General features: G+C 26.9%; 1 protein-coding gene across 1 annotated transcript in view; it reads right to left on the bottom strand.

The window, feature by feature from the left end:
* CadN2 (Cadherin-N2) overlaps positions 1 to 26,612 on the bottom strand; it is a 799,659-nt gene that overhangs the window by 579,961 nt on the left and 193,086 nt on the right. The window contains exon 2 of the mRNA XM_075297355.1: positions 18,897 to 19,939. Within this exon, the coding sequence (XP_075153470.1) occupies positions 18,897 to 18,951 (55 nt within the window). The 5' untranslated portion in view covers positions 18,952 to 19,939. The remainder of the gene's footprint in view (positions 1 to 18,896; positions 19,940 to 26,612) is intronic.

Genomic DNA, 26,612 nt, shown 5'->3' with positions numbered 1-26,612 from the left:
ATGAGAAGAAAGCATATAGTTTTTAAAATGGCAAAGGACGTAAGGTTGAAAGGACTTACATTTGTGAGAAAGACAATTATTAACCCTTGCATGGCACATTTTATATAAAAATAAAAAGGTTTGCAAAATGTAAACTGCGGCAAAATTTTAACTACGGCAAAATCTCCTACAGAAATTTAATTTTGACAAACATTCCAATAAAAATGAAATTTTGACAAACATTTCTATAGAAATTAAATTTTGGGAAAATTTCCCATAAAAATTAAATTCTGAAAAAATTTCGTAAACAAATTAATTTTTTTTCAGAAAAATTTTAAAGTTATAAAATTTTCCTAAAGAAATACAATTTTGAAAAATTTTTAATTTTGAAAAAATTTTTAAGAAATACAACTTCTACAAAATTTGTAAAGAAATTAAATTTTGACAATTTCCTAAAGAAATTCTTCACAAAATTTGCTATAAAAATTAAATTTTGAAATTGAGGTAAAATTTTCAGAAAATTTCTTATAGAAAATAAATTTTGATAAAATTTCCTATCGAAGTTTAATTTTAAGAAAATTTTCTATTGAAATAAAATTTTTGTAAAATTTTCCCTAGAAATGAAATTTTAAAGTTGACATTTCCATAAAATATCCTATGGAAATGAAAATTTAATAGAAAGAAAAAACAAGAATTGAGAAAACTTCCTATAGAGTGAAATTTATACAAAACTTCCTATCGAGTGAAATTTTGATAAAATTTCCTATAGGAAAAAGATTTTGACAAAATGTCCTATAGAAATGAAATTTTGACAAAATATCCTATAAAAATTAATTTTGGCAAAATTTCCTATAAAAATGAAATTATGACAAGATTTCTTAAAGAAATTTAATTTTGACAAAAAATCCTCTAGATCTAAAATTTTCATAAAATTTCCTATAGGAATGAAATTTTAACAAATTTCCTTCAAAACTGAAATTTTGACACAAAACTTCCTTAAGACTTCCTGCAGAAATTTCCTCAAGATATAATATTTTGACAAAATTTTTCGAAGAACATCAATTCTGACAAAATTTCGATTGAAATGAAATTTTAACAAAATGTTCCTATAGAAATGAAATTTTGACGAAATTTTCTTAAGAAATGAAATTCTAACAAAATTACCATCAAAAATGAAATTTTGACAAAACTTACTTAAGCTTTCCTATAGAAATGAAATTATCAGATTTTTTTTTTAAATAAAGTTTGTAAAAAATTTACTGTAGAAACAAGACCTGTATTAAATGTCCTATAAAAATAAATTTGCAAGAAATGCAGTATAGAAATGAAATCTTAAGAATAGTTCCTGTAGAAATACAATTTTGAAAAAAAAAAATCTATTGAGAAAATTTCTTATAAAAACTTAGAAATTTGGGTTTGTTGTTTTAATTTGGTAAGATGAACTCTCCCTTACCGTGCAAATATGAAACAATTAAATACCAAATTTCAATTTAGAGGCCACTGACTAGGATACCTGCAAATTGTGAACTAAAATTAAATCCGGCAGTAACTTTTTTTTTCTGGAGATCACCTTCAACCTTCAGTGAAATTTTCAACAATATAAATTTTCAAAAATTTTGGCGAGTGAAGGTTCCCCTCAAAAAATCTTGTAAAGTTATGAGAAAATTTACTATAAAAATAAAGTGTTGACAACATTTCTAACAGAAATCAATTTGCAGACAATTTTCTAGAGAAATTAAATTTTCAGAAAATTTTCTATAGAACTGACATTTTGACAACATTTTCCATAGAAATGAAACTTTGACAAGAATTTCTAACAGAAATAAAATTTTCAGAAAATTTCTATAGAACTGAAATTGTGACAACATTTTCTACAGAAATGAAATGTTGACAAAATTTCTAATAGAAATAACATTTTCAGAAAACTTTCCAGAGAAATGAAATATCAAGAAAAAATTTCTAAAGAAATTAAATTTTCAGAAAATACTCTAAAGAAATGGAATTTTTCTTCTTACAGAATCTTACAGAAATTAAATTTCCGGAAAATTTCCTATAAATAAAATTTTTAAAAAATTTTCTATAAAAATAAAATATTGAGAAAATATGCTACAGAAATAAAATATTCAGAAAATTTGCTACTGAAATGAATTATTCACAAAATTTGCTATAGAAATGCAATTTCAGAAAATAATAAATAAAATTATGAAAAAATCCTTCAGAAATGAATTTTTGAGATGATTGCCTATAGACATGAAATTTTCCTACAATTCCCTATAGATAAGAAATTTTCAGAAAATATCCTATATTCATGAAAAATTCATAAAATTTCCTACAGAAATTAAATTTTCAGAAAATTTCCATTAGATATAAAATTTGTAAAAATTTTGCTGTACAAATAAAGTTTGAAAGTTTGTAGAAAATGTCCTATAGAAATAAAATATTTGGAAAATTTCCTATAGAAATGAAATATTGAGAATATTTCCTATAGAAATAAATTTTTGAAAAAGTTATTATAAAAATTAAATTATGAGAAAAAATCCTTTAGAAACGAAATCTTCGCAAAATTTTACACAATTTTATATGGAAATGAAATTTTCAGAAAATTTCCTATAGACATGAAGTTTTCAGAAAATTTCCTATAAAAATAAAAATTTTCTATAGAAATGAATTTTTCAGAAAATTTGCTATATAAATGAATTTTTCAGAAAATCTCCTATACAAATGAATTATTCAGAAATTTTTCTATAGAAATGAACATTTTTTATAGAAATAAAATTTTCCGAAAATTAGCCATAGTAATGAAAATTTTGGAAAATTTTCCTATGGAAATGAAATTTTCAGAAATTAAATTTTAAGAAAATTTCTTATAGAAATAAAATTTGGAAAAATTTCCTATAGAAAAAAATTTAAAAAATCCTTTAGAAATGAAATTTAAAAAAACCATATAAAATTTTCAGAAAATTTGCCATAGAAATGAAATTTTCAGAACATTTTTCTGCAGAAATTAAATGATGACAAAATTTCTAATAGAAATAACATTTTCAGAAAACTTTCCAGAAAAATTAAATTTTCATAAAATTTCTTATAAAAAGGAAATTTTCAGAAAATTTTCTATAGAAATTAAATTTTTTGAAAATCTCCTATAGAAAAGATATTTTTAGATAATTTTCTATAGAAATGAAATATTCATAAAATCTCCTATAGAAAATATATGTTTACAAATTTTCCTATAGAAATGAAATATACTGAAAATTTGCTATAGAAATGAAATATTCAGAAAATTTGCTATAGAAATGAAATTTATAGAAAATTTCCTAGAGAAAGACAATATTCAGAAAATTTCCTATAGAAATAAAATTAAAAAAATCGTTTAGAAATGAAATTTTGAGAAAATTGCCTATGGACATTAAATTTTCACACAATTTCCTATGGATATGAAATTTGCAGAAAATTTCCTATAGGAGTGAATTTTTCTCTAGATATAAAATTGGACAAAATTACCTAAGGAACTAAAGTCTTGTCAATTTCTTTAAAAATGAAATTTTGACAAAACTTCCTTAAGATTTCCTATAGAAATATAATTTTCAGAAAATTTCTTTTATAAATAAAATTTGTAGAAAATTTACTGTAGACATAAAATTTGTGGAAAATTTCCTAAATAATTAAAGTTTGTAGAAAATGTCATATAGAAATATAATTTTAAAAAGAATTTCTGATAGAAATAATTTTTTGATAACTTTCTTAAAGAAATAAAATAAAATTTTGAGAAAAAATCCTTTAGAAACGAAATTTTGAGAAAATTTCCTATTTTCAAACAATTTCCTATAAACATGAAATTTTTATACAATTTCCTATAGAAATGAAAATTTCAGAAAAATCTCCTGTACAAATAAATTATTCAGAAACTTTTCTATAGAAATGAACATTTCCTATAGAAATAAAAATTTCAGAAAATTAGTCAAATGAAATGAAATTTTCAGAAATTGTTCCTATATAAATTAAATTTTGAGAAAATTTCTGAAATTTTGGAAAATTTTCTCTAGAAATAAAATTAAAAAAAATCCTTTAAAAATTAAATTTTCAAAAATATAAATGAAACATTTACCAAATTTCCTAAAGAAATGAAATTTTCAAAAATTTTTTCCTATAGAAATGACATTTTGAAAAAAATTCCAATAGAAAGAAAATTTTGAGAAAATTTCCGATAGAAATGAAATTTTTCACAAATTTGCACTAGAAACAAAATTTTCATAAAATTTCCTATAGAAATGCAATTTTCAGAAATTTTTCTTTTTAAAAATTAAATTTTCAAATGCTTTGGTATTGAAAAGGGTTAATCATCAAACATGAGTGTGTGTTTGAAACCTCTCCAGTTATAGGTTTGAGGTGACACAAACATTCACATATGCATTGATAAGAATTCTATTGGGGTTTCCTGTTTTATCTTATTATTGCATTACTGAAACATTTGTTTTTGGTTGCAACATCAATGCCATAACACACACATACACACACAGCCACACACAAGTGCTTGCATTTGTTGAATGTGACATGACTATCATTGAAAACTTTTGCTATATTTTCATATACGTTAGATATTTTATGGAGCAAATACATTTGAAAGGAAACTTTCTATATTTGAAGACTTTTCTCATCTATTCCAATAATAGATGAGTCATGGTAAAAGGTTGATATTAGTACAATCAATGTAGAGTAAATTTAATATAAATAAATCTTATTCGAAATATTTCTCAAAATTTATTAGGCCTGAATTCTTCATTTTGCTGCAAAAATGTTTATAGCATTAGTAGAGGCAATAAATTTTCGGTCTAAATGGTTAATTAGTACAGAGTTCATTCTGAACCCGTAGTTATAGTTGATCTTTACGATTGTCATCCATTCATCCATTGGAACCTAAATCATGGGCCATATCTGTAGAAACCTCTGAAGTTGACAACTAATGGGATGACCTTATATGTCATTTCATTGAGGATTCTTATTCTCAATACCAGATTTATTTCGAGTGTGTAGTAAAAACTGTTCAAATCTAAGAGTGAATGATCCAATCAAGCTAATCTCTTGTAGCCTGTGGCTTATGTATTTCTGTCATTTATACACCATGCTCTTAATTAGTTCCCTTGTTTTTCCTTTCACCGGTGTCAAAGGATATCCATGATTTAGGTCATGGAATCTAACAAACTATTTTAGTTTTTTTTTTTAAAGGTTTATCACTACACGGTATGCACTTAAATTTTCTTTCTCAAACAATCCTCAAAACCTTTTGTCCTTGAATTATTTAGACAAACTTTTAGCTTGTCACGCTTCTTAAATTCCTTATTTACTTTGTTGGTAGGGTAGAAATATTTCGTAACTAACATCTCAAGCTTTTTCATTTGTTACTTTCGTCAGTTTTTTTTTTTTGCTTTTTCTCTTTTTGAGAACACAATTCTTGTTTCTAGTTTAAAAGTACTACAAGAAAGTGTACAGAAACAAAACACGAAAAGTACTTCAAACTACACACATAAACAAAAAAAAAAAAAAGAAAACAAAATCTTTTACTATTAGTTCTTGGAAAATTATGGGAGCGTGTTAATACTTCTTCTTGTTTTATTTAGCTACACTTTTGGGACCCTAAGCATCAACAAGGCTTCAGCAGTTTCCCTTTAGGTTCTCGTCACTTCTGTTCTCCTTTTTTTTGGTGATTTTTTTTTTATGATTTTCGTTATGAGTACATGTTTGGAGGGGGCAACAAGAAAGGATTGTGAATTAAGTTTATTAAACAAAAACAAAAGCACACAAAAACTTTAAATGAAAGTCTGGAACTTACTAGCGGAATTTTGTAGAATAATTAACGGTGACAGTGAAAACTGCCAAAGGCTATGACATTTTAGAATACGCTAGTATTTCTATTTCTATAGAAAATTTTCTCAAAATTTCATGTAAATTGAAAATTGTATCAAAATTTTATTTCTATGGAAAATTTCGTCAAAATGTTATTTCTATAGAATCTTTTCTCAAAATTTTATTTCTATAGATTTTTTCTCAAGATTTTATTTTTATAGAAAATTTTGTCAAAAAAGTTTATTTTTATAGAAAATTTAGTCAAAATTTAATTTCTATAGAAAATTTCGTCAAAATTTTATTTCTATGGAAAATTTCGTCAAAACTTTATTTCTATAGAAAATTTCGCCAAAATTTTATTTCTATAGAAAATTTTGTCAAAATTTCATTTTTATACCCTGCTCCACACTGTGGAACAGGGTATTATAAGTTAGTGCATATGTTTGCAATACCCAGAAGGAGACGAGATAGACACATGGTGTCTTTGGCAAAAATGCTCAGGGTGGGCTCCTGAGTCGATATAGCCATGTCCGTCTGTCCGTCTGTCCGTGAACACATTTTTGTAATCAAAGTCTAGGTCGCAGTTTTAGTCCAATCGACTTCAAATTTGGCACAAGTATGTTTTTTGGCTCAGAATAGATCCCTATTGATTTTGGAAGAAATCGGTTCAGATTTAGATATAGCTCCCATATATATATATATATATATATATATATATATATATATATATATATATATATATATATATATATATATATATTTCGCCCGATATGGACTTATATGGCCCCAGAAGCCAGAGTTTTACCCTAATTTGCTTAAAATTTTGCACAAAAGGAACAATTAATACTATAGTCAAGTGTGCCAAATTTTATTGAAATCGGTTCAGATTTAGATATAGCTCCCATATATATCTTTCGCCCGATATGGACTAATACGGTCCCAGAAGCCAGAGTTTTACCCCAATTTGGTTGAAATTTTGCACAGGGAGTAGAATTAGCATTGTAGCTTTGCGTGCCAAATTTGGTTGAAATCGGTTCAGATTTAGATATATCTCCCATATATAGTTTTCGCCCGATTTACACTCATATGACCACAGAGGCCAATTTTTAACTCCGATTTAGTTGAAATTTTGCACAGGGAGTAGAATTAGCATTATTGCTATGCGTGTCAAATTTGGTTGAAATCGGTTCAGATTTAGATATAGCTCCCATATATAGTTTTCGCCCGATTTACACTCATATGACCGTAGGGCCAATTTTTAACTCCGATTTAGTTGAAATTTTACACAGGGAGTAGAATTAGCATTGTAGCTATGCGTGCCAAATTTGGTTGAAATCGGTTCAGATTTAGATATAGCTTCCATATATATGTTTTTCTGATTTCGACAAAAATGGTCAAAATACCAACATTTTCCTTGTAAAATCGCCACTGCTTAGTCGAAAAGTTGTAAAAATGACTCTAATTTTCCTAAACTTCTAATACATGTATATCGAGCGATAAATCATAAATAAACTTTTTCGAAGTTTACTTAAAATTGCTTCAGATTTAAACGTTTCCCATATTTTTTTACTAAAATTGTGTTCCACCCTAGTGCATTAGCCGACTTAAATTTTGAGTCTATAGATTTTGTAAAAGTCTATCAAATTCTGTTCAGATCGAGTGCTATTTAAATGTATGTATTTGGGACAAACCTTTATATATAGCCCCCAACATATTTGACGGATGTGATATGGTATCGAAAATTTAGATCTACAAAGTGGTGCAGGGTATAATATAGTCGGCCCCGCCCGACTTTAGACTTTCCTTACTTGTTATAGAATGAAATTTATATAAAATATATAAAATTTTGGCAAAATTGTATTTCTATAGAAAACTTTATCAAAAATTTATATCTACAGAAATTTTATTTCTATAGAATTTTTTTTTTTTTTTTTTGAAAAATTTTATTTCTGTGGAAAATTTTGTCAAAATTTTATTTCAATAGAATTTTTATACCCTTCACCACCACTGTGGTACAGGATATAATAAGTTTGTGCATTTGTATGTAACGACAAGAAATAGTATAGTATACCGATCGGCTTAGAATTAAATTCTGAGTCGATTTAGCGATGTCCGTCTATCTGTATATGTAACTTTGTGCACAAAGTACAGCTCGCAATTTAAGTCCGATCGTCCTCAAATTTGCCATGGGGCCGTTTCTTGGGACAGAGACAATCGCTATTGGTTTTAGAAAAAAATTTAGATATAGCTCCCATATATATCTTTCGTCCGATTTAACTTATGCACAAGGGGTACGTTTAATAGTATCGTTAAGTGTGTCAAATTTTCAATCGCTATTGGTTTTAGAAAAAATTTAGATATAGCTCCCATATATATCTTTCGTCCGATTTAACTTATGCACAAGGGGTACGTTTAACAGTATCGTTAAGTGTGTCAAATTTTGTTAAAATCGGTTCAGATTTAGATATAGCTAACATATATATCTTTCGCCCGATATATATATCTTTCAAAAGCCAGAGTTTTGCCCTGACTTACTTTAAAATTTGCACAAGCGGTACTTTTAACGATACAATTGTATGTGCCAAATATGGTCCAAAATCGATTCAGATTTAGATATAGCTCCCACATACAGTCTAATAAAAAATCTACATACAACCTACATTTCTTACGTTTTAGAGAACTGGTAGCGACTATGAAAAATGTTTTTAAACCAAAGTTTAAGGCTTTTGTAGTAAACAAAAATGATGAAGAAAAATTCTAAAAACATGAAACAAAAAATTTTTTTGGGAAAAAACGCGAAAATTAGAAGGAAAAAAATCTACATACAGTAATGCAACTCCTACAATAAAGGAGAAAATTAGAACAAAACAAATCAAAATAAGAGTTAACTTTGTTGATTTTCTTAAATTTAAGAGGGTCGAGACTTTAGTTAAGAAGTTATTTTTTGTAATTTTTGTTTTAATCGATTAAAATGGGAAATCGGAAGGAGATAGGTATTTCAGAAAACCTCCGGAAAGAAAACAAATCTTATAGAGAAATTTCGAAAATAGTTAATTTAAGCCGAGCTACTATACAGGCGATCATAAAAAATTACAACAACACCAATACTACAGAAAATAAACCAAGATCTGGCAGACCAAAAAAACTTTTAAAACGTGATGTTAGCTGTATTTGAAAAAAAGTCAACCAGGACCCGAAAATAAGTGCTCCAAAATTAGCGGAACTTATTGAAACTTGTTCGCATGTGTCTGTTACACCACGAACAATTATAAATATTTTACATGACAACGGATTTAAAAGCAGAGTTGCACGCAAAAAGCCTTTAATTTCACCGAAAAACCGACAACTTCGCCTTGATTTTGCCAAAGAGCATCTAAATAAAGGAATGGATTTCTGGAAACTTGTTCTTTTCACCGATGAAAGCAAGTTTAACATTTTCGGAAGTGATGGCCAGCCCAAAGTTTGGAGAAAACCAAACACTGCCCTCGAACCAAAAAAAAATTACCAACAGTGAAACATGGTGGGGGCAACGTTATGGTTTGGGGGGCCATTGCGTCATCTGGAGTCGGCCGCTTGGTTTTTGTCGAGGGTAACATGGATCGTTACCAGTATAAAAATATACTAGAACAAAATTTGAGTTCATCTGTTGAAAAATTGGGTCTGAGAAATAAATGGATTTTCCAACAGGATAACGATCCCAAGCATACTGCCCATGGTGTTCGTGATTGGCTCCTCTATTATGCCCCAAGGCAGCTATATTCACCACCCCAATCACCAGATCTTAACCCTATAGAGCACGTATGGGACATTTTGGAAAAATCTGTGCGAAAATATAATATCAGCAGCAGGGAAACTTTAAAAACCGCCCTTATTCGTGCTTGGGCCGATATATCACCCGATATTACGGAAAATTTAATCGCATCAATGCCTCGCCGTCTACAGGCTGTTATTGATGCTCAAGGTGGGCCGACAAAATATTAAAACTGTTTTTTTAGTATGTTATTTAAATACCGTTTCGAAGTAAAGTTTATGTTTTATAGCTGTATGTAGATTTTTTTCCCATGAATTTTTATGTTTTTTGTTGTTATACTCTTCCTTTCATTAATGAATTATAAATTTATTTTTCGAATAAAATTGTGTATCCATTCCTTAAAAAATTACATATTTTTTTTATTCCTTTTTTTGCCATTAAGTGCCTCAAACACTTATGTTAAGGGATGTATGTAGACTTTTTTCTTAGACTGTATATCTTTCGTCCGATTTGAACTTACTCAAAATCCAGGGTTTTACCGTGATTTGCTTCAAATTTCGCACAAGAAATACGTTTAGTAATATCGGTAATTGTGCCAAATTTGGTTGAAATCGGTTCAGATTTAGATATGGCTCCCATATATATCTTCCGTCCGATTTGCACTCATATGACCAGGGGGGCAAAGGTTATACTCCCATTTACGTGAAATTTCGCATAGATAGCAGAATTATTATTCTAACTATACATGTCAAATTTAGTCAAAATCGGTTCAGATTATATATAGTTCCCATATGTACGTACAACAGAGTTGGGGAAATACGGTAGACTGTTACACATTTTAGACCCATTTTCAATGGAAGTTTCCTCCAATTAACTGGATAGCGTTAGCCTATTTAAATTTTAATTCTAGAGATTTTGTAGAAGTAAAAAAATTGTCTCCTTTATATAGCTTCCAGCAAATGTGAAGTAGTTGAGATGGTAAGACAAATTGTGGCCTACATAAGGGTGAAGGGTATAATATAGTCGGCCCCGCCCGACTTTAGACTTTACTTACTTGTTTTCTCAATATTTTATTTCTATAGAAATTTTTGTCAACATTTTTTTTTTTCTATAGAAAATTTTATCAAAATTGTATTTCTATAGAATGTTTTTTCAAAATTTTACTTCTATGAAAAATTTGGTCAAAACTTTATTTCTATTGATAATTTGGTCAAAATTTTATTTCCATAAAAGATTTTATCTAAATTTTATTTCTATAGAAAATTTTGTCAAAATTTTATTTCTATAGGAATTTTTCTCAAAATTTTATTTCTATAGAAAATTTTGTCAACATTTTATTTCTATAGAAAATTTTGTCAAAATTTTATTCCTATAGAAGGTTAGGTTAGGTGGCACCCGATGTATCAGGCTCACTTAGACTATTCAGTCCATTGTGATACCACATTGGTGAACTTCTCTCTTATCACTGAGTGCTGCCCGATTCCATGTTAAGCTCAATGGCATGGTACCTCCCTTTTATAGCCGAGTCCGAACGGCGTTCCACATTGCAGCGAAACCACTAAGAGACGTTTTGTAACCCTCAGAAATGTCACCAGCATTACTGAGGTGGGATAATCCACCGCTGAAAAACTTTTTGGTGTTCGGTCGAAGCAGGAATCGAACCCACGACCTTGTGTATGCAAGGCGGGCATGCTAACCAATGCTCCGTGGTGTCAAAATTTTATTCCTATAGAACAAAATTTTATTCCGGTAGAAAATTTTGTTAAAATTATATTTCTATAGAATTTTTTTTTCTCAAAATTTTGTTTCTATAGAAAATTTTGTAAAAATTTTATTTCTATAGAAAATTTTGTCAAAATTTTATTTCTATAGAAAATTTTGTCAACATTTTATTTATATAGAAAATTTTTGTCAAAACTTTATTTCGATGGAAAATTTTGTCAAAACTTTATTTCCATTGAAAATTTTGTCAAAATATTATTTCCATTGAAAATTTTGTCTAAATTTTATTTCTGTAGAAAATTTTCTCAAAATTTTATTTCTATAGAAAATTTTGTAAAAATTTTATTTCTATAGAAAATTTTGTAAAAATTTTATTTCTATAGAAAATTTTGTAAAAATTTTATTTCTATAGAAAATTTTTTCAAAATTTTATTTCTATAGAAAATTTTTGTCAAAACTTTATTTCTATAGAAAATTTTTGTCAAAACTTTATTTCGATGGAAAATTTTGTCAAAACTTTATTTCCATAGAAAATTTTGTCAAAATTTTATTCCCATTGAAAATTTTGTCAAAATTTTATTTCTGTAGAAAATTTTGTAAAAATTTTATTTCTATTGAAAATTTTTGTCAAAACTTTAATTCTATGGAAAATTTTGTCAAAATTTTATTTCTATAGAAAATTTTGTAAAAATTTTATTTCTATAGAAAATTTTGTCAAAATTTTATTTCTATAGAAAATTCTGTCAACATTTTATTTATAGAGAAAATTTTTGTCAAAATTTTATTTCTGTAGAAAATTTTGTCAACATTTTATTTCTATAGAAAATTTTGTAAAAAATTTATTTCTATTGAAAATTTTGTAAAAATTTTATTTCTATGGAAATTTTGTAAAAATTTTACTTCTATGGAAATTTTTTTCAAAATTTTATTTCTATAGAAAATTTTTGTCAAACCTTTATTTCTATGGAAAATTTTCTCAAAAATGTATTTCTATAGAAATTTCCCAAAATTTTATTTCTGTAGAAAATTTTCTCAAAATTTTATTTCTGTAGAAAATTTTCTCAAAATTTTATTTTTGTAGAAAATTTTCTCAAAATTTTATTTTTATGGAAAATTTTCTCAAAATTGTATTTCTAAAGAAAATTTGGTCGAAATTTCAAATCTATAGAAAATTTTGTCAAAATTTTATTTCTATTGAAAATTTTGTCAACATTTTATTTCTATAGAAAATTTTGTCAACATTTCATTTCTGTAGAAGATTTTGTAAAAATTTTATTTCCATAGAAAATTTTGCCAAAATTTATCATCAGTTGTGGTTATGTTAAAGAAAGTAAACTGACCGTCAGGGAATTCAAGGTTGTATATTGATGACCAGTCGATATGGTAAAATTTTTCTCTTACAGCTGAGTAGTCTAAGTTCTTAAAATTTAGAAAATATGGATAAATATGTCGTAGTGCGAGGATTTCTCTCTTATAAATCAAGAGATCTCATACTAATTTTAGGTCAGAAAGAAAATTGCTGCTGATGTCTTCAGCTATTACAATTCCATTGATTTCCCTTAATAAACCTCCATTTGCCTCATAATACGAAGAAATGTATGCAGGCACATATACACTCAATACACACACACACTTGGAATCATACATTTCAATGTATTAGACTTCCACTTAAATATAATTAATATCCTCTCAATAGGTTCGCATCACTGTGGCCATATAAGGAATTCAAAGAGATCTATGATTCATTCAATCAGAAGCATACACTCATACATCCACATGTTCACTTCATGTTTGGATATTATCGATTTCTAAGCTACACTTGAATGCTCTTCAAGTGAAATGGAGAAAATTAATGTATTCAAATATCTGAACTAATTGTTAGTTATAGATAGTCGAGTGAAGTGGAACACGTGGTTTTGCAAGATACAAACATATTAAAGTCAATGAATTGAATGCATTCAGAATTAAATGAATCCCAATGATATTGGGATGTTCTGAATTTATACTGTGAGTGCTACCAGGAAAGATTTGTTTCTTCGAATTTTTATGAGATTTTTCTGTACACCCTATTCAACAATCTGTGCTTTACAGTTCTACAGATGAAGAGAAACTGCTTACGAATACCTGTTTAGTGTTATTGCTATTTCATTGTAATGATTTCCCTTTATATTGCACAATGTTCAGAGAACACCGACTACTTAGATAAGCCAATCAATTCGATAGGTTTCATGACCGAAAATCTGTTCAAATGGATATTTGAATAAATTTGCTAAATCTATTTATGCTCAAATACAAAATATATTCAACATAATTTGATAGTATACTAAATCAACAAAGAATTAATTAAAATACAAAATTTGTCAAGTGTTCTATAAATAGAACCTGAATTTTATAATATGTTTAAAAAATAAAAAAAAAAAAAACAAGATAATAATTAATGAAAGAAGAAAAAATACACAAAACATTTGCGAATTTGCAATTTAAATGGAAGAGAAAAGTGCCAACAAATAAATTTATTTTAAGTGATTTTCAACTTGGAAATATTTGCAATTAACCTTTTCATTACCGAACTGAAGCTACTTTCAGAAAAAATGTATTTTTTTATACCCTCCACTATACGACTATGTTTCCTTTGTACAACAGAAATATTGGCCTCAAACCTACATATATTATATACATTATGGGTCGTCGCAAAAATTTGAGTCATCTCCGATTTCCGTCCGTCCGTCTGTTCAAATCACTCTTAAGTCCCGGACGCATCGACTAGAAATATGACACAAGTAATTGTTATTAATGTAAGTCGAATTGTATTGTAATCACGGTTGCCACTCGAGCCAAAAATAATGTACCAAAATATTGAAAAAATTTTTCAAAAAACAAAAACAAAAACAAAAAAAAACAAAAACAACTAAAAAAAAATATTTTGCCAAATTTATTTCTATAGAAAAATTTCTTAAATTTTCTTTTCTATAAAAAATTGTCTCAATTCCATTTCTTTTGAAAAATTTTTCAAAATTTCATTTATATTGTTTCACAATTTAATGTTTGTAGAAAATTTTGTAAAAATTTCATTTCTGTAGAAAAATTTCATTTAATAAAAAATTGTCGTCAAAATTTCATTATTAAGGAAAATTTTATCAACATTGCATTTCTATAGAAAATTTTGTAAAAATTTCATTTTTATAGAAAATTTTATTTCTACAGAAAATTTTGTAAAATTTTTATTTCTATAGAAAAATTTTAAATTTTTTTTAAGATGATTTTGCCGAAATTTCATTTCTAAAGAAAGTTTTGTCAAAAATACATTTCTATAGAACATTTTGTAAAAATTTTATATCTATAGAAAATGTCAAAATTTTGTTTATATAGAAAATTTTATCAAACTTTTATTTGTACAGAAAATTTTGTAAACATTTTATTTTTAAGACAAGGGACAAGGGACGTTCTTTTTACAGCCGAGTACGAACGGCGTTCCACATTGCAGTGAAACCACTTAGAGAAGCTTTGAAACCCTTAGAAATATCACCAGCATTACTGAGGTGGGATAATCCACCGCTGAAAAATTTTTGGTGTGCGGTCGAAGCTGGAATCGAAGCCACGACCTTGTATATGCAAGGCGGGCATGCTAACCATTGCACCATTTCATTTCTAAGGGAAATAAATATTAAAACACATCAATAATCGATTGTTTCTAAGCCGAACAAAATTAATAATCAGAATAATCATAAAATAGGTCAACAATACTCAAAAATACGTAAAAATAACATTTCTATAAAAATTTTTGTCAAATTTTATTTCTATAGACAATTTTGTAAAAATTTTATTTCAAAGAAAATTTTGTCAAAAATTCATTTCTAAGAAAAATTTTGTCAAAATTTCATATATATAGAAAATTTTTTTAAAATGTCATATCTATAGAAAATTTTATCAAAATGTTGTTTCTATGGAAATTTTTGTACAAAAAAGTTTTGTAAGTAAAAGTTTTATATCTATAGATAATTTTGTCAAAATTTCAGATCTGTATAAAATTTTGTAAAAATTTCATTTCTATAGAAAAATTTGTCAAAATTCCATTTTTATGGAAAGTTTTGTCAAAATTTCATTTCTATGGAAAATTTTGTCAAAATATCATTTCTATGGGATATTTTGTCAAAATTTCATTTCTATCGTAAATTGTGTAAAACTTTCATTTCTATCGAAAATTTTGTTGATATTTTATTTTATAGAAAATTTTGTCAAAATTTAACTTCTATAGAAAAATTGTCAAAATTTCAGTTCTATAAAAATTTTGTCAAAATTTCAATTATATAAACAATTTTCTATAGAAATTTTCTATATAAAATTTTCTATAGAAAATGTTGTACAAAAAAGTTTTGTAAGTAAAAGTTTTATTTCAAAATTTCATTTCTGTAGAAAAATTTGTCAAAATTCCATTTTTATAGAAAGTTTTTTCAGAATTTCATTTCTATGGGAAATTTTGTCAAAATATAATTTTTATGGGAAATTATGTCAAAATTTCATTTCTATCGTAAATTGTGTAAACTTTCATTTCTATCGAAAATTTTGTTGATATTTTATTTTATAGAAAATTTTTTCAAAATTTAACTTCTATAGAAAAATTGTCAAAATTTCAGTTCTATACAAAATTTTGTCAAAATTGCATTTATATAAACAATTTTCTATATAGAATTTTCTATAGAAAATGTTGTACAAAAAAGTTTTGTAAGTAAAAGTTTTATTTCTATAGAAAATTTTGTCAAAATTTCATTTCTATAGAAAAATTTGTAAAAATTTCATTTCTATAGAAAAATTTGCCAAAATTCCATTCTTATAGAAAGTTTTGTCAAAATTTCATTTCTATGGGAAATTTTGTGAAAATATCATTTCTATGGGAAATTTTATCAAAATTTCATTTCTATCGTAAATTGTGTAAAACGTTCATTTCTATCGAAAATTTTGTTGAAATTTTATTTTATAGAAAATGTTGTCAAAATTTAACTTCTATAGAAAAATTTCTCAAAATTTCATTTCTGTAGAAAAATTTGTCAAAATTTCATTTATATAAACATTTTTCTATAGAAATTTTCTATATAGAATTTTCTATAGAAAATTTTGTAAAAACAGTTTTGTTAGCAAAAGTTTTATTTCTATAGATAATTTTGTCAAAATTTCATTTCTATAGAAAAATTTGTAAAAATTTCATTTCTATAGAAAAATTTGCCAAAATTCCATTCTTATAGAAAGTTTTGTCAAAATTTCATTTCTATGGGAAATTTTGTGAAAATATCATTTCTATGGGAAATTTTATCAAAATTTCATTTCTATCGTAAATTTTGTAAAACGTTCATTTCTATCGAAAATTTTGTTGAAATTTTATTTTATAGAAAATGTTGTCAAAATTTAACTTCTATAGAAAAAATTCTCAAAATTTCATTTCTGTAGAAAAATTTGTCAAAATTTCATTTATATAAACATTTTTCTATAGAAATTTTCTATATAGAATTTTCTATAGAAAATTTTGTAAAAACAGTTTTGTTAGCAAAAGTTTTATTTCTATAGATAATTTTGTCAAAATTTCAGTTCTGTATACAATTTTGTAAAAATTTCATTTATTTTGAAAATTTTTTCAAAATTTAACTTCTATAGAAATTTTTGTCAAAATTTCATTTCTATGGAAAATTTTGTCAAAATATAATATCTATGGGAAATTTTGTCAAAATTTCATTTCTATCGTAAATTTCATTTCTATCGAAAATTTTGTTGAAATTTTGTTTCATAGAAAATGTTATCAAAATTTAACTTTTATAGAAAAATTTGTCAAAATTTCATTTCTGTAGAAAATTTTGTCAACATTTCATTTATATAAACATTTTTCTATAGAAATTTTCTATATAGAATTTTCTATATAAAATTTTGTAAAAAAAGTTTCGTTTGTAAAAGTTTAGAAAAATTTGTCAAAATTCCATTTTTATGGAAAGTTTTGTCAAAATTTCATTTATATAGAAAATTTTGTCAAAATTCATTTCAATGTAAATTTTTGTCCAAATTTATTTCTATAGAAAATTTGGTCAATATTTCATTTTTTTTAATTTTGTCAAAATTTCATTTCTATGGAAAATTTTGTCAAAATTTAATTTTTATAGAAAATTTTGTCAAAATTTCAATTCTATTGAAAATTTTGTCAAAATTTCATATATATTGAAAATTTTGTCAAAATTTCATTTCTATTGAAAATTTTGTCAAAATTTCATTTCTAAAGAATATTTTCTCAAATTTCCAATACTATGGAAAATGTCAAAATTTCAATTCTATGGGAAATTTTGTAAAAATTTAATTTCTATCGAAAATTTTGTTGACATTTTATTTTATCGAAAATTTTGACAAAATTTAACTTCTATAGAAAAATTGTCAAAATTTCATTTCTTTAGAAAATTTTGTTAAAATTTCATTTATATAAACAATTTTCTATACAGAATTTTTTATACAAAAATTTTATACAAGAAAATTTTGTCAAAATTTTAGTTCTATGGAAAATTTTTTTCAAAATTATTTTTCTATAGATTTTTAGTCATAATTTTGTTTCTATAGAACATGTTGTAAAAAATTTGTTTCTATACAAAATTTTGTCAAAATTTGATTTCTATAGAAAATTTTGTCAAAATGTCATTTCTATGGAAAATTTTTAAAGTTTTCATTTCTATGGAAAATGTTGTAAAAAATTCATTTCTATAGAAAATTTTGTCAAAATTTAATTTCTATAGAAAATGTTGTTAAAATTTCATTTCGTTTTAAATGGACACCGGTACTCAAAGGGTTAAAATATCTTAAAGGTGTGTGGTAAATATGCATATTTGTATTGGTCAAAGATTTCTAAATCTTCTGCTAATTAAGCTAAATATTTATGCAAGATGATGTGTGTGTGTGTGGGAGAGAGAAAACTAGATGTTTGTATGCCCTGAGACTTAAGGAGAACCAATGTTTATTAATACTTAAGGGATCTGGAGAATCATGTATAGTCATGGATTTGCTAAGAAGTTAAGCAAATAGTGATGTGTGTTTATATTCATTTGCATTAGCAAAAGATATTGCATTTAGTTAAAATTTTTAGTCATTTAATGCGTTCTTGCCAGGCTTAAAGATTTGAAATTTGGAATTTTTAATAATTTTTAAATTACTAGAAATAAGACTTTAGAAATTTCATTCGAATTCTCAATAAAGTATGTGAAAATTCCTCGAAAACCCACTCCGCATATCCAGTTTTATGCTATTGTGTCGTCTTACTGATCACAAAGCTAAATCTGAAGACCGATTTTATCGTCCTTGAGTCATACTTGCATCACATATCAAATAAAATTTTATCTTGTTGGAGACTCCAGTAGTGAAGTATGGAAATTAACATACCTTAAGATGGACGGACATAGCAAGATCGAGTTAGAATTTTGAAACGTTCTTTGCGATGTCAGATATCATTATGTAGATGCGATTTTATTCTTTTACTAATTTTTTAAGAATTTTTAATTATTATTTATAAAAAAAAATAAATAAAATATTTGTTATATATTTTTTTATCCAAACTTGAGATAATATTGCCATCAGAACTTACCAATTAATAGAAGTTTCCAAATATGCATTTGAATGTTAAATGCTGTTGAGTCCATTCAAAGTGAAAATCAAATCTCATGGATTAGTAATCTTCATTCAGCGTTCATTGAGTACAAAAATTCTCTCAAATCGCATGACAGCTCGACAGAGTTCTTTGCAGCGTGGGATAGAGGTGGCCAAATAAAAGACCAAATTCACTTGAATATCTTTTGCAAAATTTTAATATCTAAGACTTATTGAGCTTTTTGTATCAGTTCAAAATGCACTCTTTCGTTGCATTTCGACTATCGTTCGTTGGAAATATTTAGGAATTTTATCAAATTCTTTCTGCTTTCTTGTACATGGGCTATTGAATAGTTTCTTTATGCTACATAAGGAATACCGATTATATTGTCAGATACGGTAAGCTCTAGTGATAGGAGTAGGAAGGGAGATTATTTTTTTTTCTTTTTTGTCTTAGTTAAGGCTTTTGGATGTGATGTCTTAGCCTTGGGAGTAGAGGGATACTCTATGTCTTTCCTTGCCTTGTGGTAGCTTAGTCTCTACTTTGGTTTTTTGTTAATATCTCTGCATCATGTCATTGGTATTAGAGTGTCTCTTTTACTTAATTACACTTAATTTCTTTTTTGTTCTCTCTCATCCAAATTGCAATGCAGTCATCTGCTGATTTTCCTTTTTCTTTAATTTCTCTTCAGAAAATTTCCCTTCTATTGGAATTTTTTCTTTTGCCAGCTCTTCTAAGCTTTTCTATTGGTTTAACTGTGTCCGCTTTTGTTCCTGATTACTTCAATAAATCGTTGTTTCTCTTTCTCTTAAGCTGGAACAAGATGTTTTTGTGTAGTTTTTGCTGTTTGAGATTCTAGCTATAGTTTTGGTGCGTCTTCGATGATTTTTTTCGACTTGATTTCTTTTGGTCTTTGCTTAATTATTTGTTGTTGTTGTTGTTGTCCACTTGTAAAAGTTGCGTTGTTGGTCCAAAACCCTTCTCTTCTTGGGGGATTATATTTAATAGGATTTCTTTGGCCATTGATTGTTTCGATTATGCTGTAAGTAGATAAACATTAAGACTTTTGTTTATTAGATTTGATTGCATTTGAATGGTAGAAGACATAATCAATTTTTGTTGCTGAAATTAAAGGCCCAGACAAAAGTCAAAACAGCAATGAAAATGTTATTTTTGGATCTGGAAATGGCGCAATATTGACTCAAAAAGCAATGAATTTTTCATGGACTTGTCATAGGTCGTAAAACGTATATCTTAATATCAGATGCTTTGATTTCGTATTAGTTCTTCAGATGTGATGCTGTTTCAGTATTTCAGATTTCATTTCAAAAAACTAAGGAAAATATACAAAATAATCAAGTATATACGGCCGTTAGTTCTGCCAGGCTGAATCTTATGTACCCTCCACCATGGATTGCATAGAAACTTGTACTGAAGACTGTCATCCACAATCGAATTACTTGGGTTGCGGTAACACTTGACGATGGCAAGGTATCTTAAAATTTCTTAACACCGTAATAACGTGGTATATATTAAACTAAAAAAGGCCGATTAAATACGTATATAATTAAGTTTAAAGTTTCTATAGAAATAAAATTTTGACAAAATAAAATTTTGATAACATTTTCTATAGGAGTAAAATTTGGAAAAAATTTTCTATAGAAATAAAACTTGGAAAAAATTTTCTATGGAAATAAAATTTGGAAAAAATGTTCTATAGAAATCAAATTTTAACAAAATTTTCTATAGAAATAAAATTTTGACAAAATTCTATAGAAATAAAATTTTGACAAAATTTTCTATAGAAATAAAATTTTGACAAAATTTTCTATAAAAATAAAATTTTGACTAATTTTTCTATAGAAATAACATTTTGACAATGTTTTCTATAAAACTAAAATTTTGGTAGATTTTTTTTTGCTCGAGTGGCAACCATGATTATGAACCGATATGGACCAATTTTTGTGTGATTGAGGATCGGCTATATATAACTATAGACCGATATGGACCAATTATGACATGGTTATAAGCGGCCTTATACTAACACCACGTTGCAAATTTCAACCGGATCGGATGAATTTTGCTCCTCCAAGAGGCTCCGGAGATCAAATCTGGGGAACGGTTTATATGGGGGATATATATAATTATGGACCTATATGGACCAATTCTTGCATGGTCGTTAGAGACCATATACTAACACCACGTACCAAATTTCAACCGGATCGGATGACTTTTGCTCCTCCAAGAGGCTCCGGAGGTCAAATCTGGGAATCGGTTTATATGGATCGGATGAAATTTGGTTCTCTTAGAGGCTCTGCAAGCCAAATCGGGGGATCGGTTTATATGTGGGCTATATGTAATTATGGACCGATATGAACCAATTGTTTGCATGGATGTTAGAGACCATATACTAACACCATGTACCAAATTTCAGCCGGATCGGATGAAATTTGGTTCTCTTAGAGGCTCCGCAAGCCAAATTTGGGGATCAGTTTATATGGGGCTATATATAATTATAAACCGATGTGGACCAATTTCTGCAAAGTTTCAGCTGGATCGGATGAAATTTTCTTCTCTTAGAGGCTCCGCAAGCCAAATCTGGGGATCGGTTAATATGGGCTCTATATATATTTATGGACCGATATGGACCAATTTTTGCATGGTTGTTAGAGACCATATACCAACACCATGTACCAAATTTCAGCCGGATCGGATGAAATTTGCTTCTCGTAGAGCAATCGCAAGCCAAATTTGGGGGATCGGTTTATATGAGGGCTATATATAATTATGGACTGATGTGGACCAATTTTTGCACAGTTGTTAGAGACCATATACTTACACCATGTACTAAATTTCAGCTGGATATGATGAAATTTGCTTCTCTTAGAGGTTCCGCAATCCAAACCTGGGGATCGGTTTATATGGGGACTATATGTAATTATGGACCGATGTGGACCAATTTTGGCATGGTTATTAGAAACCATGTAATAACACCATGAACCAAATTTCAGCCGGATCGGATGAATTTTGCTCCTCCATGAGGCTCCGCAAACCAAATCTGAGCGTCGGTTTATATGGGGGCTATATGTAAAAGTGGTCCGATATGGCCCATTTGCAATACCATCCGACCTACATCAATAACAACTACTTGTGCCAAGTTTCAAGTCGATAGCTTGTTTCGTTCGGAAGTTAGCATGATTTCAACAGACGGACGGACGAACATGCTCAGATCGAGTCAGAATTTCACCACGACCCAGGATATATATACTTTATGGGGTCTTATAGCAATATTTCGATGTGTTACAAACGGAATGATAAAGTTAATATACCCCCATCCTATGGTGGAGGGTATAACAAGTAAGGAAACTTGTAAAGTCGAAAGGGGGCCGACTATATTATACACTGCACAATTTTGTAGATCCACATTTTCGATACCATATCAGAGGCGAACAATATGTTGTGTCCCACATACATATACTTAAATCTAATTCGATCTGGACAACATTTTTCAGACTGCTACAAAATCTCTTGACTTAAAATTTAAGTCGGCTATTGCTCTGCGGTGGAACACAATGTTGCTAAAAAAATATGGACAAATATTTAAATCTTGATCAATTTTGAGGGAACTTCGCAAAAGCGTTTTTATGATTTATCAGTTGATAGATATGTATTAGAAGTATACGAAAACTGGAGGGATTTTTACAATTTTTCGACTAAGCAGTAGCGATTTCACACGGAAATAAATTGTGGTATTTTTACCAAAATCAGAAAAAACATTTATGGGAAATATAGCGAAATCGAAATCTGAACCGATTTCAACTAAATTTGGCATACTTGGCTACAATGGTAATTCTACTTCCTGTGCGAAATTTCACTTTAATCGGATTACAAATTTGACCTCTGTGGTCATATGAGAGTAAATCGGTCGAGTGATATATGGGAGCTATATGTAATCTCAACCGCTTTCAACCAAATTTGGCATGTATATCGAAAAGGTTAATTTTACTCCCTGTACAAAATTTAAAGCATACTAGGATACAAATTTGGATTATGGGGCCATATAAGTCCATATCAGGCGAAAGACATATATGTGGTAGCTAACATATATCTAAATCGGAACCGATTTCAACCAAATTTGACACAATTGACTTTAGTACTAATTGTTCTAATTGTGCGAAATTTCAAGCAAATTAGGCTAAAACTCTGGCTTCTGCGGCCATATAAGTGCATATCGGACGAATGATATATATGGGAGCTATATCTAAATCTGAACCGATTTCTTCCACAATCAATAGGGTCTATTCTGAACCAAAACAGAAACTTCTGCCAAATTTTAAGTCGATTGGACTAAAACTGCGACCTAGACTTTGATCACATAAATGTGTTCACAGACAGACGGACATGGCTAGATCGACTCAGGGACCCACCCTGAGCAATATTGCCAAAGACACCATGTGTCTATCTCGTCTCCTTCTGCGTGTTGCAAACATATGCACTAACTTGTAATGTCATATTCCACAGTGTGGCACAAGGTATAATTATTATATTAATCCTTAAATGCGCACTGAAACTTTTAAGATACAACCAGAAAAAATAAATTTAGAATAAAAATAATTTGGCAACGATATCTTTATTTATATTATCATAATTCCAATGAAAATTTGTATATCCCACAATTCACTACCCCAATAATTATATCCCCCAATTTGATATTTTTGTGTATTTATAGAAAATTCATTAAGAGCCTTCTTGACATGATTATAGTAATTGGAATTAGCTTACTTCTCCTTTGCTCCTCTTTGCTGGGAATAAAATTTAGCATTCTTTGAACAAAATTAATTCTTGCATTTTTTTGTTTTCTATTTTTAATGAATATTCAAGAATAATTGCTTACTTTTTATTCATATATAGTAATTTCTATTTTTTATTCTCATTATTGAGGCGACAGTGAATGCAGAATAAAGGAAGGAAATAACTCTTCAAATTGAAGTCAAGGGTAATTCGAATGCTCAACAACTATAACTCAAACTATGTTCACAATTCTCAATAACTGTTGAAAATATTTTTGGAGTAATTAGGAGATTTGATAGGCAAACAAAAATAATATTAAATTGCTTTTTGGTACCTGGATGCAATTTATTGGTGAATGAATTTGAAATGTGAAGACAAAAAAAAATCGAAGAACTATTTTTTATGTGCACCTTTAGATATACAGGGTGGTTTTGGTCAACATTTTATTTCTATAGAAAATAGTGTCAAAATTTTATTTCTATAAACAATTTTGTCAAAATTATATTTCTATAGAAAATTTTATCAAAATTTTATTCCTATAGACAATTTTGTCAAAAGTTTTTTTTTTTTTATATAAAATTTTGTCAAAATTTTATTGCTATATAAAATTTTGTCAACATTTTATTTCTATAGAAAATTTTGTCAAAATTTTATTTCTATAGGAAATTTTGCCAAAATTTTATTTCTATAGAAAACTTTGTCAAAATTTCATTTTTATGGAAAATTTTGTCAAAATTTCATTTCTATAGAAAATTTTATCCAAATTTTATTTCTATAGAAAATTCTGTCAAAATTTTAATTCTATAGAGAATTTCGTCAAATTGTAATTCTATACAAAATTTTTTCAAAATTTTTAATTCTATAGAAAATTTCGTCAAAATTTGATTTGTATAGAAAATTTTGTAAAAATTTTATTTCTATAAAAAATTTTGTCAAAATTTTAATTCAATAGAGAATTTTGTCAAATTGTTTAATTCTATACAAAATTTTGTCAAAAATTTAATTCTACAGAAAATTATGTCAAAATTTTAATTCTATACTAAATTTTGTCAACATTTTAATTCTATACAAAGTTTTGTCAAAATTTTATTTCTATAGAAAATTTTGTCAAAATTTTAATTATATATAAAATTTTGTCAACATTTTTATTATATATAAAATTTTATCAAAATTTTATTGCTATATAAAATTTTGTCAACATTTTATTTCTATAGAAAATTTTGTAAAAATTTTATTTCTATAGAAAATTTTGTCAAAATTTTAATTCAATAGAGAATTTTGTCAAATTGTTTAATTCTATACAAAATTTTGTCAAAAATTTAATTCTACAGAAAATTATGTCAAAATTTTAATTCTATACTAAATTTTGTCAACATTTTAATTCTGTACAAAATTTTGTCAAATTGTTTAATTCTATACAAAATTTTGTCAAAAATTTAATTCTACAGAAAATTATGTCGAAATTTTAATTCTATACTAAATTTTGTCAACATTTTAATTTTATACAAAATTTTTTCAAAATTTTAATTCTATAGAAAATTTTGTCAAAATTTTATTTCTATAGAAAATTTTGTCAAACTTTTATTTCTATACAAAGTTCTGTTAAAATTTTATTTCTATAGAAAATTTTGTCAAAATTTTAATTATATATAAAATTTTGTCAAAATTTTAATTATATATAAAATTTTGTCAAAATTTTAATTATATATAAAATTTTGTCAAAATTTTAATAATATATAAAATTTTGTCAAAATTTTATTGCTATATAAAATTTTGTCAACATTTTATTTCTATAGAAAATTTTGTAAAAATTTCATTTCTATAGAAAATTTTGTCCAAATTTTATTTCTATAGAAAATTTGCCAAAATTTTGTCAACATTGTATTTCTACAGAAAATTTTATTTCTGTAAAAAATTTTATTTCTATGGAAAATTTTGTCAAAATTTTTATTCTATAGAAAATTTTGTCAAAATATTAATTCTATAGAAAATTTTGTCAAAACACGACTAATGTACGCGTTAGAATTGTTGTTGTATCCTGGAAACCAGTTTCTGTTAATTGTCATATGTTGTAGTTGACTGTAGAAACAATAAGCATTGTTCGACTGTTCACCACTTAGGTGAATTCTAACAAATTAGCTTTCTAAAAATAAATTTCGTGTTGTTGCATTACTATGTAACAAAACGAAATAAAAATAAGATTAAGGGACTTGTAAGTTATATGAAAAGATGATGTACAGTGGGAGAAAAGATGATTCAATTTGTAAGAGGAAATTTCCCAAATGTTTTCTCCATAAGGAGTTAGCATAAAGGGCCCAAAATTGAGTCATCTCTCCCAGCCAGATCTATACTAAAGGCTGTGGAAAGGTTCATTCGCCCGAACCGAAACATGTACAGTCCAGGCGTGTATAGATTTGTATCTGGCGTTTTCTTTTCAATGGCTCTATTAACCATGTTCCTTAATCTATATCTGTCCATAAAGCTCGAAAAATAATTGTATAATTAGATATAATGCATTTGGACGTCAATTGCCTGTTTCGGTATCAGGCTAACATGTAATATAACAAAATTTTAATTCTATAGAAAATTTTGTCGAAATTTTATTTCTATAGAAAATTTTGTCGAAATTTTATTTCTATAGAAAATTTTGTCAAAATTTTAATTATATAGAGAATTTTGTCAAAATTGTAATTCTATACCAAATTTTATCAAAATTTTAATTCTATAGAAAATTTTGTCAAAATTTTATTTCTATACAAAGTTTTGTCAAAATTTTATTTCTATAGAAAATTTTGTCATAAATTTAATTCTATAGAGAATTTTGTCAAAATTGTAATTCTGTACAAAATTTTGTCAAAATTTTAATTCTATAGAAAATTTTGTCGAAATTTTATTTCGATAGAAAATTTTGTCAAAATTTTA

This window comes from Haematobia irritans, chromosome 2, assembly GCF_050003625.1.
Source record: "Haematobia irritans isolate KBUSLIRL chromosome 2, ASM5000362v1, whole genome shotgun sequence".
Lineage (NCBI taxonomy): Eukaryota > Metazoa > Arthropoda > Insecta > Diptera > Muscidae > Haematobia > Haematobia irritans.
This window is presented reverse-complemented; position numbering and strand designations above follow the sequence as displayed.